This window comes from Rutidosis leptorrhynchoides, chromosome 2 (assembly GCF_046630445.1).
Source record: "Rutidosis leptorrhynchoides isolate AG116_Rl617_1_P2 chromosome 2, CSIRO_AGI_Rlap_v1, whole genome shotgun sequence".
Classification (NCBI taxonomy): Eukaryota; Viridiplantae; Streptophyta; class Magnoliopsida; order Asterales; family Asteraceae; genus Rutidosis; species Rutidosis leptorrhynchoides.
Window position 1 is genome coordinate 670165676 of NC_092334.1, and position 12978 is coordinate 670178653.

General features: G+C 37.2%; 1 protein-coding gene across 1 annotated transcript; it reads right to left on the bottom strand.

Annotated features, from left to right (window-relative positions):
- Nucleotides 1-8358: 8358 nt before the first annotated feature.
- LOC139893915 (uncharacterized) lies at nucleotides 8359-9355 on the bottom strand. The gene has a single exon (XM_071877114.1). The coding sequence runs from the start codon at nucleotides 9321-9323 to the stop codon at nucleotides 8529-8531; it is 795 nt and encodes a 264-aa protein (XP_071733215.1). The 5' UTR covers nucleotides 9324-9355; the 3' UTR covers nucleotides 8359-8528.
- Between the last annotated feature and the right edge of the window lie 3623 nt (nucleotides 9356-12978).

Genomic DNA, 12978 nt, shown 5'->3' on the forward strand with positions numbered 1-12978 from the left:
ACCTCAAATGACGATCGATGAGGTAGTAGAGAAGTATATGGATAGACTGAGGTTTGTACAACAATGGGTGCCAGACGAAGCATCTCGTATCCAGCATTTTGTTAATATCATTTTGCCAGAGTACTGAACTTTTGCTAGAACAGCTACATCGTTGTCTCAAGCTGTTGTGATGGTTAAGATGGTGGAAAGTGATGTTCAGGCCGCTAGAAACAGAATGTTTAGTAATGTGCTACAACAAAGTGGGCAAGTATCTGGTCAATTAGGATCTAAATCCAAGAAGTCTAGTGGGTTTAAACCGAAGGGTAAAAGTGGTCAAAGTAGTTCTGGGTCTGGATCAGGTAAAGGGAATTGGTGTCACACGTGTCGATCTTCTCATAATGGTCAGTGTTCCGAGGCTACAAGAAGATGCTTAAAGTGTGGTGTTGTTGGGCATGAGTCTTCAGCATGTCCGTATCCAAATAGTGTGTGTTGGAGTTATCACAAACCAGGGCATCGTGCGGTTAGTAGTCCGTCAAAGAGTGTTAGTTCCGGGGCAGGGTCAGGGGCGCGTTCGGCATCAGCCGGAGGGTCAACTACCTCGAGTGGGCAGAAGAGGAAGAACCCTCCAACAGTAGAGGCTAGAGCTTTTCAGATGTCGGTTGAGAATGTTTTGGCAACCAATGAAGTGATCACCGGTATGTTTCTAATCAACTCAATATCTGTTCGCGTATTGTTTGATTGTGGTGCCAATAGGTGTTTTATGTCCCTAGATTTCTGTGCTAAGTTGAAATTACTAGCTACTGTGTTACCCGAACCGGTTAGTGCAGAAGTAGCCGATGGTAAGACCACACCCGTCACAACATATGTGTCTGGGGTTTGTATAGAGATCGAAGGGAAGTCTTTCCCGGTGATTTGTTTAGTTTTACCTATTCCTAGCTTTGATGTAGTATTAGGAATGGATTGGTTGAGCTCGCTTAGAGCTAATATTAAGTGTGATAGGAAAATGATTACCTTTCGTTCGACCGATGAAACCCGTGTTGTGGCCCGAGGGAAGCGAGGCGGGTATAATTTTCCATTGATAACCATGATGAAAGCGAAGAAGTCGATGGCAAAGGGTTGTGAATCATTTCTTGCATATATGATTGATGCGAAGAAAGAAAAGAAAACAGTGTCCGATATTCCAGTAGTATCAGAATTTCCCGAAGTGTTCCCAGATGAGTTACCAGGTGCCGCCGGTAAGGGAAGTCGAATATAAGATTGAGTTGGTTCCTGGAACAACTCCTGTTGCAAAAGCTCCTTACCGATTAGCGTCTTCTAAAATCCGTGAAATGATGTCACAGATTCAAGAGTTATTAGATCGTGGGTTTATCCGACCGAGTTCTTCACCGTGGGGTGCTCCGGTATTGTTTGTTAAAAAGAAAGATGGGTCAATGCGTATGTGTATTGATTATCGTGAATTGAATAAAAGAACAGTGAAGAATAAATATCTGTTACCTCGAATAGACGATTTGTTCGATCAGTTACAGGGTGCTTCATTCTTTTCTAAGATAGACTTACGATCTGGATATCATCAGGTTCGTGTTGCTGAATCAGATATACCGAAAACTGCGTTCAGAATAAGGTATGGTCATTATGAATTTCTTGTCATACCGTTTGGGTTGACGAATGCGCCGGCAGTCTTCATGGATCTAATGAATAGAGTGTGTCGTCCATTCTTAGATAAGTTTGTGATTGTGTTTATTGACGACATATTGGTGTATTCGAAAACAGAGAGTGAACATGCTGAACATCTGAGATTGGTTTTGAACTTGTTGAAATGTGAGCAACTATTCGCAAAATTTTCAAAATGTGAATTTTGGTTACGTGAAGTGCAGTTTTTGGGTCATGTGATTTGTGCCGAAGGTATAAAAGTTGATCCGATAAAGATAGAAGCGGTAATGAATTGGAATTCTCTGAAGACTCCGACTGAGATTAAGAGTTTTCTGGGATTGGCTGGTTATTATCCCAGGTTTATCAAAGATTTTTCTAAAATAGCGGGTCCATTGACTAAGTTGACTCGTAAAGATGTAGCCTTTCGATGGACTGATGAACAGGAAAAGGCTTTTCAGATTTTGAAACAGCTACTGTGTCAGGCACCAGTGTTAGCTTTACCAGAAGTTTCAGATGACTTCGTGGTATACTGTGATGCGTCATTTGCTGGGTTGGGTTGTGTATTAATGCAGAGAGATAAAGTAATCGCCTACGCCTCGCAACAGTTGAAAGTTCATGAGAAGAATTATCCAGTACATGATCTTGAAATGGCTGCAGCAGTGTTTGCTTTGAAACTGTGGAGACACTATTTGTATGGAACCCATTGTGTTATTTGTACAGATCATAAGAGTTTGCAATATATCTTCTCACAGAAAGAATTGAATATGCGTCAGAGACTGTGGCAAGAGTTGATCAAAGATTATGATTGTGAAATTAAATATCATCCGAGTAAGGCAAATGTGGTTGCAGATGTGCTAAGTCGTAAAAAGTCAAGTGAAAATGTGAAATTCCTTCGTTTTAATATAACTCCAGATTTGATTAACAGCTTAAGAACCGTTCAGGCCTGTGCTTTGGAGGACAAACATATTAAATCTGAACAAATGATCAAAAGAAAATTGGATTTAATTGATGACTCACGTGGACTAAAGAATTTAAACAATCGTATTTGGGTGCCTAAGCTTGGAGATTTGAGGGATTTAATTATGACAGAAGCTCACAAATCCAGATTGACAGTACATCCGGGTAGTAATAAGATGTATCATGATTTGAAAACAGTGTATTGGTGGCCGACAATGAAAACAGATATTGCTCGATATATCGAAAAGTGTCATATTTATGCTCAAGTGAAGGCAGAACATCAGAAACCTTATGGTTCGTTACGTCAGTTACAGATTCCAGAGTGGAAATGGGAACATATAACGATGGATTTTGTGACCAAACTACCAAGAACTCAGAAACGACACGATATGATTTAGGTAATAGTGGATCTTCTAACTAAAAGTGCTCATTTTCTGGCTACTCGTGAAATAGCTTCGTTGAGTGAGTTAGCCGAATTATACGTGAAAGAGATAGTTAGTCGACATGGTGTGCCGTTATCGATCGTTTCAGACAGAGATTCCAGATTTGTGTCGAATTTTTAGAATAGTCTTCAACAGAATTTGGGTACGCGTGTGAATTTAAGTACAGCTTATCATCCTCAGACAGACAGTCAGAGTGAAAGAACGATACAGACTTTAGAGGATATGTTAAGGGCTTGTGTGTTAGAATATGGTGGTTCGTGGGATACACATTTGCCGTTGGTCGAATTCGCATATAATAATTCATATCATTAGAGTATAGGGATGCCGCCCTATGAAATGTTATACGGTCGTCATTGCAGAACTCCGACTTGTTGGTTAGAAGCCGGGGAGAAACAGTTTGCAGGTCCCGAAATTGTTCAAATGACAGCCGAAAAAGTTGCAATTGCGCGAGAAAAGTTGAAAGCCGCTAGAGACAGGCAGAAAATGTATGCTGACCCGCGTAGACGTCCGGTAACCTTTAATGTAGGTGAACGAGTGTATCTAAAAGTTTCACCGTGGAAAGGGGTTATCAGATTCGGTAAATGTGGTAAGTTAGCACCAAGATTTATTAGTCCGTTTCCGATCAGTGAAGTGATGAACGATCAGACCGTGGTGTTAGATCTTCCACTAGAGTTAGCCGGTATTCATAATACATTCAACGTGTGTTATCTTCGTAAGTGTAAAGTCGATGATGAAACGCAACTCCTTCCTTTAGAAGATTTAAGGGTCGATTTATTTGAATAAGAAATTGGTGGAAGATCCGGTCCGTGTAGTTGACCGAAAGGTGACTAAGTTGAGAAATAAAGAGATATCGATGGTGTTGATCGAGTGGAAACACAGTTTGGGTTCTAATCTTACGTGGAAAACGGAAGAGTTGATGAGAAACCGCTACCCTCATTTGTTTGACCAAGACCAGATTCCGAAGATGGAATCTCCTTAAGGGGGTGGATTTGTAACAGACTGAAACCCGGTTAGTTTTAAGTGGACTATTTTACCCTTAGGGTTTTATTATGTGTTTTATATGCTTTTATTTTAATTATGTGAATAGTGTTATTTTATTAATTGGTTAAGACCAGTTTGTGACAAGGGTCACAGAACAGGTTTGTTTATTTAATTTGGACTCCGTTAGGGCCGCCTAACGAGGTACGAAAGATATCAGATAACTGATAAATACCCGTGTGTTGTACAATGTGGGAATTAAACTCAATTAAGTGACTAGTGTACTGTATTTTCTTCCCATTTCTAGAAAATTCACTAAAACACCGTACCTTCATCCCTTCCATCTACCAAACCCTAATCCTTAAACATTGATCTTGAGCTCAAATTGGTGTTAGAATCGTGTGTGTTATCGTTTACTGAGTCTATCAAGGTAAGTAACATGTGTTTTTGTGTTCAATTCGTTGTTAAATTCATGGTTTTGTGTGAGTTTTGTAAAAAGCTTGAATTTGTGTCAAAACAAGTGATTTAAGTGTTGTTATGGTCAAATTGTTGTGGGTTTTGAGTCTATAACAAGTAGTGAACAAGTTGTGGTCGATTTTGGTGTTAAAAACGAGCTCTAGATCGAGATTTGAGGATTTTATCATGAAGTCCGTAGCCTTTGTTTAGTTTCTGAGGAAGTTGAACACAGTCGGCTGACTGTCGGTCGACAGTCAACCGACAGCCAACCGATTGTTGAGTGAACCGACCGACTGAGATTTACCTTCGACCGATTGATGTAATACCAAGTGAATCGACCGACTGGGAAGGTCAGTCGACCGGTTGTGTCGACAGTCGACCGACTGTTAGTGTCAGTCAACCGACTGAATGTCCAGGGCAGAATATTTTACTAAGTGTTGAATTTTTAGCCGTTATGCTGCCCGTTTGTATTTTGGTGTTCAGGATGTAAATTTTGAAAATGCATAAGTGTTAGGTGGACTTTTAGCGGCGTTTTTTTGTGACTGCTTTCTGTACTGTGTTGTTTTGTATTAACAGACAGAAACTAACTTGATTTGCCTTATGTTCAGGTGATAAGGATAAGGAAGCAGCTCAGTGATAGATTATCTGAGCTAGTTGCTAGTATTCGGTGAGTGGGTCTATCTACGGATAGAGTTTAAGTAGCATATCAAGCTACTGTGGTTGACTCTTTTACCATGCATAGTGTAGGAATTGCCGTGATAGAATAATATCGTTTGCCTGATGTTGTATGTGAATTTTGTGTACACTGTGTGAATGGCACCAGTCGGGCCTAGGAAGACTTGGGACTCGAGACTGTGCCTAAGAGAGGTTAGAGTCCGTATGAGGTCAACCGTGCCTAGGGGAGGTTGGGTCCATAGGCTACTGATTGTGGAGTGTAGTGTGAATGATGCATCCCCTGCATCTGGATAACTATACTGTGAATTGAGTAGCAGGGACTATCGGTAGACTCAGGCCCGATCAGCTGAGAGTCGTGTGCTCGTACAAGCCGCCGATCCTCGTATTGTCTTATTATATGCTAGTTGATAGTTAGCAAGTGTTGTTGTTAGTATATAGCTTGTGTGTGGCTTAAGATATATCTGTTAGATAGATTCCATTCACTTAGCGGTGCGCTAATCCCCCACATATTCTCCCCTTGTAGGTTTAGGTACTGTTAGTCGAGATGGGTGCTGTTGCAGAAGACATGTTTGACAACCCTACTCTGATGTGGACTTTTGTTTAAATCATGTTTTGTAATAACGTAACACCGTTGAGTAAACTTAAACTTAATTACACAGATTAATGTAATGACGTGACTTATAGTGTGTTTGTTAATAAAGTCTTCCGCTGTGTTTGTAAAAAAAAAAAAAAATGGCCGGTGTTACATGGAGTGTTTTGTAAAAGATTGTACAATTTGTTTTAAAGTTTTTGCATTTGATAATGGGTGAGTTTTATTATAAGGTTGTACATAATGCTTCAAGTATTGTATATATGGTCATGTGAGCGTTTTACGATAATATTGTATATAATGCTTCAAATATTGTACATATGGTCATGTAAGTGTTGTATCATAAAATTGTACATAATGTTTCATATATTATACAATTAATATGTTAATATTATTATTAAATACAATAATTATTTCAATGACATCATCATGAGGCTTAAATTTTTCACTTATTTTTAAATTTTTTTAATCTTGAATAATCTTTATTTAATGACATTATCATTATATATATATATATATATATATATATATATATATATATATATATGTATATATATATATATATATATATATATATATATGTATATATGTATATATATATATATATATATATATATATATATATATATATATATATATAATCGAACGAAAATCCGTCATATTCGTCTTTAAACTTGTTTATCGAATGAAAATCCGTCAAATTCGACTTATTAAAAACACTATGATTATACATACATGTTTACCGCCATTTAACATGGAAGCACACAACAAAAAACTCACATTCGTCTTTAAACTTGTTGACCGAGCAAAATCCGTCAAATTTGACTAATTAAAGTAGTTGATAAAGAAACTGGACATTGATAATACATTAGATACCCGAGTTTGGCGTTTAACGTGTTAATAGACGACAAAAATCAGAAAAAGTGAGATTTAGATTTCAGTTTTGTCTTTTTAGATCTTGATAATCAAGAAAATGTCAGGAAATCTTATTCTGAAAATCATATCTTATCTGGTGCAATATGTACCACGCACTTCGTGCGTGGTGTTCAATGTGTGATTCGTGTTGTTCGGTATAATAGTATAACCAGCAACAATGCTTGATTAGCGCGCATCTGGTAACAAGTTACACTCATCATACGTGGTGCGTGTAAAGACGTCGTTTATGCAATTACAGAAATTTGAGAGCATATTGTTAAATATTGTCGAAAATGTAGGCATTTTGACAAATTTCCCTTTAAATAATTTAGTTGATCTAATGGTACGCTAATACACAATTATAAATTCTTAAACTAATATTTGAGTAACAAATAAGATTTTAGCTTAGTTATTAATCATAATCGATAATCATAGAGATTTAATTTCCAGTTCTGTAGAGAAGAGATAAAGATCAGTGGGCTGGAGACTCCAAAATAATGGTATGTTTTCTACTTCAGCTCTTACAAGCAGGACAATTCGTTTCTAGGCACGGAAAGATTGGTTTCATGCGAAACTACGAGGTTACCTTTCTGCCTCAAAATATATGGCTATACGTCTGGCGTTCTAAACTTCGACGACTCCCGATAAGAGTGGAACTTGATAAGGAGTGGACATAGATTCGATCCGTTGCCCGGTTTGTAATACGGATATAGAAACGGTTGAGCATATTTTACTCCATGGCGCATTTGTAAAAGATCTATGGTCTCAGTTGTTTTGTTGGTGTAATTTGGGTAATGTCATGTATGCATTGATAAAGATACGTTCCTTGGAAGGCATCCAACTTTGGCCTACGGAAACACTTAAAAAATATGGCAAGCAATGAAATGGACATGTGAGTATATAATATGGCGCAATTGAAATCTCTCTAACCCATAATAAAGGGAAACGGCCCTATGGCCCTCAATGAAATCCAACTCAAGACTTTTGAATGGATTACGCATTGCTCGAAAAAGATCTCATTGGATTGGAACCATTGGCTTATAAACCCTTCTTCCTTTGATTTTTCGATTGTAGCATAGCAAGTAAAAGCTCAAAGCTTATGTACTGTACTGCTCTAAAGATTTTAGCCCACTAATTAGGCCATAATCTCAGTATTATGTTTGGTTGAAATAATAAAATCCTTCCTTGCTTTTAATAATAATAATAATAATAATAATAATAATAAATAATAAAAAATGAACGCCAATTGAGAGAGGGAGTATATCAGATCACTACCATACCAAAAATATACGTACCACACTGCCAACTGTACGTATAAATACGCGGAAAACCTAAAGAACGATTATATATTACATGTACAATATACAAGCATCATCCATCAACGATGATAAAATAATTATTATTATTATATTTATATAATAATATAATATATACTACGTAATATATAATATGGGGGATGATTCTCACACACACTTTTTTTGATCCTCACACACAAATTGAGTATTATTAGAAGAGTAAAAGGTTAAAATAGGTGTGTGAGGATCAAAAAAGTGTGTGTGAGAATCATCCCCATATAATATAGGAGTATTTAATAATAACAACATCACTTATTATATCATTCCCTATGTGACATATCACGTGACAACCCTTAACATATAATTTATAATATAATATAAATATAAATATAAATAAATATATACAAAATATGTACTCCCCTTTTTTTTCTTCCTCAAATATATTAATTTACTATAAATCTATAAATATAAATATTAAATATATATAATAACCTATTATTAACACACTATACTTTTGTCACGTGCCACAATAAACTTGTAAAGAAACTAAAATAAAGTTCTAGTGACTTAATTATAGCTGGAGAAAGATAATCACACCATCAATGGATGATTAAGTTCAATGCCAATTGTGTCGTTGTATGTAGAGGCACCAATACCCGGATCAATTGCTTGCGATTGATAATCCATGGTAGACGCCGCCTCCGTCCACAACCGGGAATCGTCAAATTCCGGTAAGTTCGCGTTCAAATTTCCGGTTGAATTACAAGAATCCACATAACTCTCTCCACTTTTCACCTCCTGGTTATTATAATTATAATTATAATTATTATTATTATTATTATAATTATAATTATAATAATTATTATTATGATGACCACCCACAACTTGACCGTTGAGATCAGGTATATCAACTGTCTCAAAAGAACTTTCCACCTTCACATTTTGTTGTTGATGTTGCTGTTGCATGTAAATTTGTATCTGTCGTTCAAACTCTTGCTGTTTTTTCATTTGTTGAATCGCGCGGTTATACCTCGCCTCCTTAGCGGCTTCAGCCACTGCAGGAGGCGTGGGTGGCGCGTTCGCAGCTTCTTCTGGAAGATTAACATGGGCATTGGGACCGTATAGTCTTCGGGCAGCCGCATCATACGCGATTGCGGCTTCCCGGGCAGAATTAAAGGTCCCAAGCCAGACGCGGCTGCCCCGGTTCGGCTCACGAATTTCCGACACCCATTTTCCCCATGTTCGTTGCCGGACGCCTTTATAAGTACACGAAGCGTTTTCTGGACCACCTTTACCTCTCATGCACCCTTTTCTTGAACTCGCCTGAGCTGTTCTCCGGTCGTGCTTCCGTCCGCCGCCGCCACTGTTGTTTTCGACATGCAACATTTTTTTAGGAGAGGGTTTCAGTGAATGTTATGTTATCCGATGGGTGAGATTGTACGGAGGAAACTGAAGGAAAGACAGGTGACTTTATAGGCCAGAAAAAGAAGAGTAGTAGGTTTAGATAAGTGTTTGTGTATGTGTTAAAATGTTGAAATTAACGGCACGTGTCTTTAGGAAAGAGTGTGAAATGGCGATAGTTGGCAATGCACACGTGTGTTTTGAATGTGGACATGTTTATGATCATCACCATTCTATGTTGTGTAGAGATAGATTTTTAACAGGTGATCAGTGTTTCAGGATCTTGTTTCAGGGTTGATTTGGTCATTTTGTTTTGAGAAATAAATGTTAATGTTAATTTAGACTAGTATACATGCATTGACTAATAATTTTAGAATGCCATGATCTATCGATATATATAGATTGCTATTTGTTACTGTAGTTTTTTTTGTTTTTTTTTTAAGACATTTTATAATATTAATGCTCATAAGCTAATAAGCTAATTTAATTATATTAAACACCCCTAACCGTTTATATGTTATTGAAGTATATGTATTACGGAGTATATTGAAGTGTAACTTTTTTAAAGATATAAAGTCACTTGGTGTATATGACTATGTGAGCTTGTTAGACCACTCCCAACCGTCCGCCCTCACCCATGTCATCCCCTCATTTCCTCGAGGGCTCCATTGGCATTCACCCCGTCATCGGCCGCCCTCAACCGCCCTCAAGCACTGCGTACTCGTTCATGTCATCCCATAGCATATTTGATGACAGTGGAGAGAGATTTTGTGCAACAATTACTTGTACAAGAGCAAATAAACTTGTACCTTAATTTATTTAATTAATTTTGTGGAGTATAGAATGAGGAGAGAGTATGTCATGGTTGGTAGTGGTTTGTTATGGGAGTGTTATGGGAGGAAGTGGTGAGAAAAGAGGAGAGAGAAAGCTGATGTGGCGCTGAGGAAGTGCCGTGACGGCGTCATGGTTGGGAGTGGTCTTATAAAAAGACGGATCAGAAAAAGAATGAAATTTAATAGCTCATATTATTGGTTGACTAGTTAATTATAGGATGGAGGATAGAATGTTAACGAAAGAAAATAATATTAATTTTGTTCTACGTGCATATAAACTTAAATCACAAACATTTTAAAATAATAATAATATACTTCGATGTTTGTCTACTTAAAAAAAATTGCTTAAAAGCATCCATATTTTACCCAATAATTTTCATATTTTGCCCAATAACCTTCATATTTAGTAGGAAAAAAAAATGCAGTGAATGTGAACGTGTTTAAGAAAAATTCATCCTCGATGGAAAAAAATTCTGGTTCCGACAAATAATTTGTGGTTCCACCACTTCATATCATATGGTAAGCTCATTAAATCGATAAGATGGAAATAGTTTGGCATGATGAAAACACGTGATACCGTTATCACTAGATTCTATACAATTTGATAAAAATTCATGTGACTCGTTTCGATCTGTATCATTAGCTAAAAAAGTTGACTTAGTTCTCAATGCAAAAGGAAAAACAAAAAACTACGGAATAAATAAAAGTATAGGATTGTGACCGAAAGTGAATGTAAAAGTCAATATGCTGATTTAAGAGATTGTCAGTGTTTTCCTTTCATTTTGTGCTACTTCTAAAAAGGTAGCTAGAAAGCGTATAAGATCGCAAGGTATTCGTGTCTATTTTTCGATGTCCATTTCAAGGTCGAAAATGGACCTTGAAATTAATTAAAGTGGGGTGTCGTTCGGTATCTATTTCGGTGTCCATTTCAGAGTCGATTTTAATTTTGGACCAACAAGAAAATGAAAAATTTAAAAAAGAAAAAAGAAAAAAGAAAAAGAAGTTGAAACCACCGTCGCTGTTGCAACGGTGGGAAAGGATATCGAAATCGAAGCTGAAAGGGTGTCCATGTCCTTGGCTCGTCGGTGATGGACGGCATAATCGACTTGGGACACCGCGAGCTCTAATGTTTGTGAAAATATGCTTGGTTTAATAAAATTGAATGATTTTTTTTTTTTTTTTGAAAGGCAAATATATTATATAAATCAAAAGAAACAAAACTAACAAGAAGCTAGACAACACACGAGACCACGCACAAACAACCAAAAACACGAACAGAACTCACTAACACGAGAAACAATATAAGAAGCCCTCAAACCCCTAACCAAGCTACGAAAGACCCAAACGAGTAACCATACACGAAAATCTCAAACATAAACAATGCCGAAACATTAAAACACCACATTAAACAATGAAATCTACGTTTCTGAATCCGAGGATGAGCAGGATGAGCAACACGAGCAACAATCGACTTCATCATCATCGTCCACCGAATTTTTCATCACATTATCGATAAAATACCTTTCATGCCACCGATGTTTATCCCTACGTCTACTACGCTTCAACCTTGATCTTCCCCAAACATATTTAAGGAAATGACTTTAATTAACGGATGAAATTTTCTCTTTTTACAACGAAAATGAGATACCGCGTTAGATGATGAACTTTTTGCAATTCTTTCCGATTTATCCATGAAAGTAGAAGATGTATCAACACCGCTCCCAATATCCAAAGTATCCACCTCAGCCCCATCTTTCTCCATAACTTCTCTCGAATTGTTATTTGTCGTAAAATCTTTTTTTAATTCTTTAAGGTCACTCGAAGATAAACTACAACTAACTCGTTTAATGGATGGATTATTAATTTCCTTACAAGGCCCATAATGTTTTTGGTCATTCTTTGATAATGGGCTCAGCCCATCACATAATGAGTCACATGAGTTATTTACTTCATTACCTAACGATTCCAAAGGCTTTTTAAAATCTGATTCTAAATTTGTAAGGTCATTCTTCTCGATTAAGGCATCTGTCTCCTTGGTAACAACCCTAGGCAACTTAGAAAAAACACCAGAGTTATCACACGCAACATTTAATTTCTCGGGGACTAAACAACCACCTTTGGAATTCGCAAAATTAATGTTGGAGTTAATGCCACTCGACTCTTGAAGTTTTTCGATCTCTGGAACCACACCGGAGCTCTCTGCCGGAGTAGAAACAATTGCCGGAGTTCTACCAACATCTGGAGAAGATGGATGATCAACACTTACATCCGAATTGCTTTGCGCATCATCGGATTTTGAAGCGACCGCGTCAGGAGTAGAGCCAAGAGAAACATTTTCCTTACCCGATACGGCAGCATCATGAATATTTGATGGAATAAACTCACCTTCTTCAATATCTTTTGCCGGAGTCCGTTTTGCTTTTCTCTTCATCACAGATTCCTTTATTCCAAATCAAAGTATCTGATTTAAAGCCGAATGAAGCACTATTCTGGACATTATTTGAACGAAACCCAATATTTCTGGAAGACATGTATGAATCATTGGAGCTGTATCCATCCTCAACATCATTTCTTATACCATCAACAACATCCAACGGTTTGTGATTCACTTCAATTAACGTCCAATAAAATCGATCATTGTTATAACTAAATACGAGGTTATGATTGCTCACCGATTCGGGAAGATTAAACTCAAAATATTTACCCCCCACCTTTATTTCAATATGGTTGTTTACCGGAATCTGAAAGTCCTTGACATTTTGGTTTTTACCTATAAGCATATCCGCGAATGATCTCCCTTCCCATTT

Coding starts and splice junctions, on each gene's coding strand:
- LOC139893915 (XM_071877114.1), bottom strand. CDS start 9,323: ATGTTGCATGTCGAAAACAACAGTGGCGGCGGCGGACGGAAGCACGAC.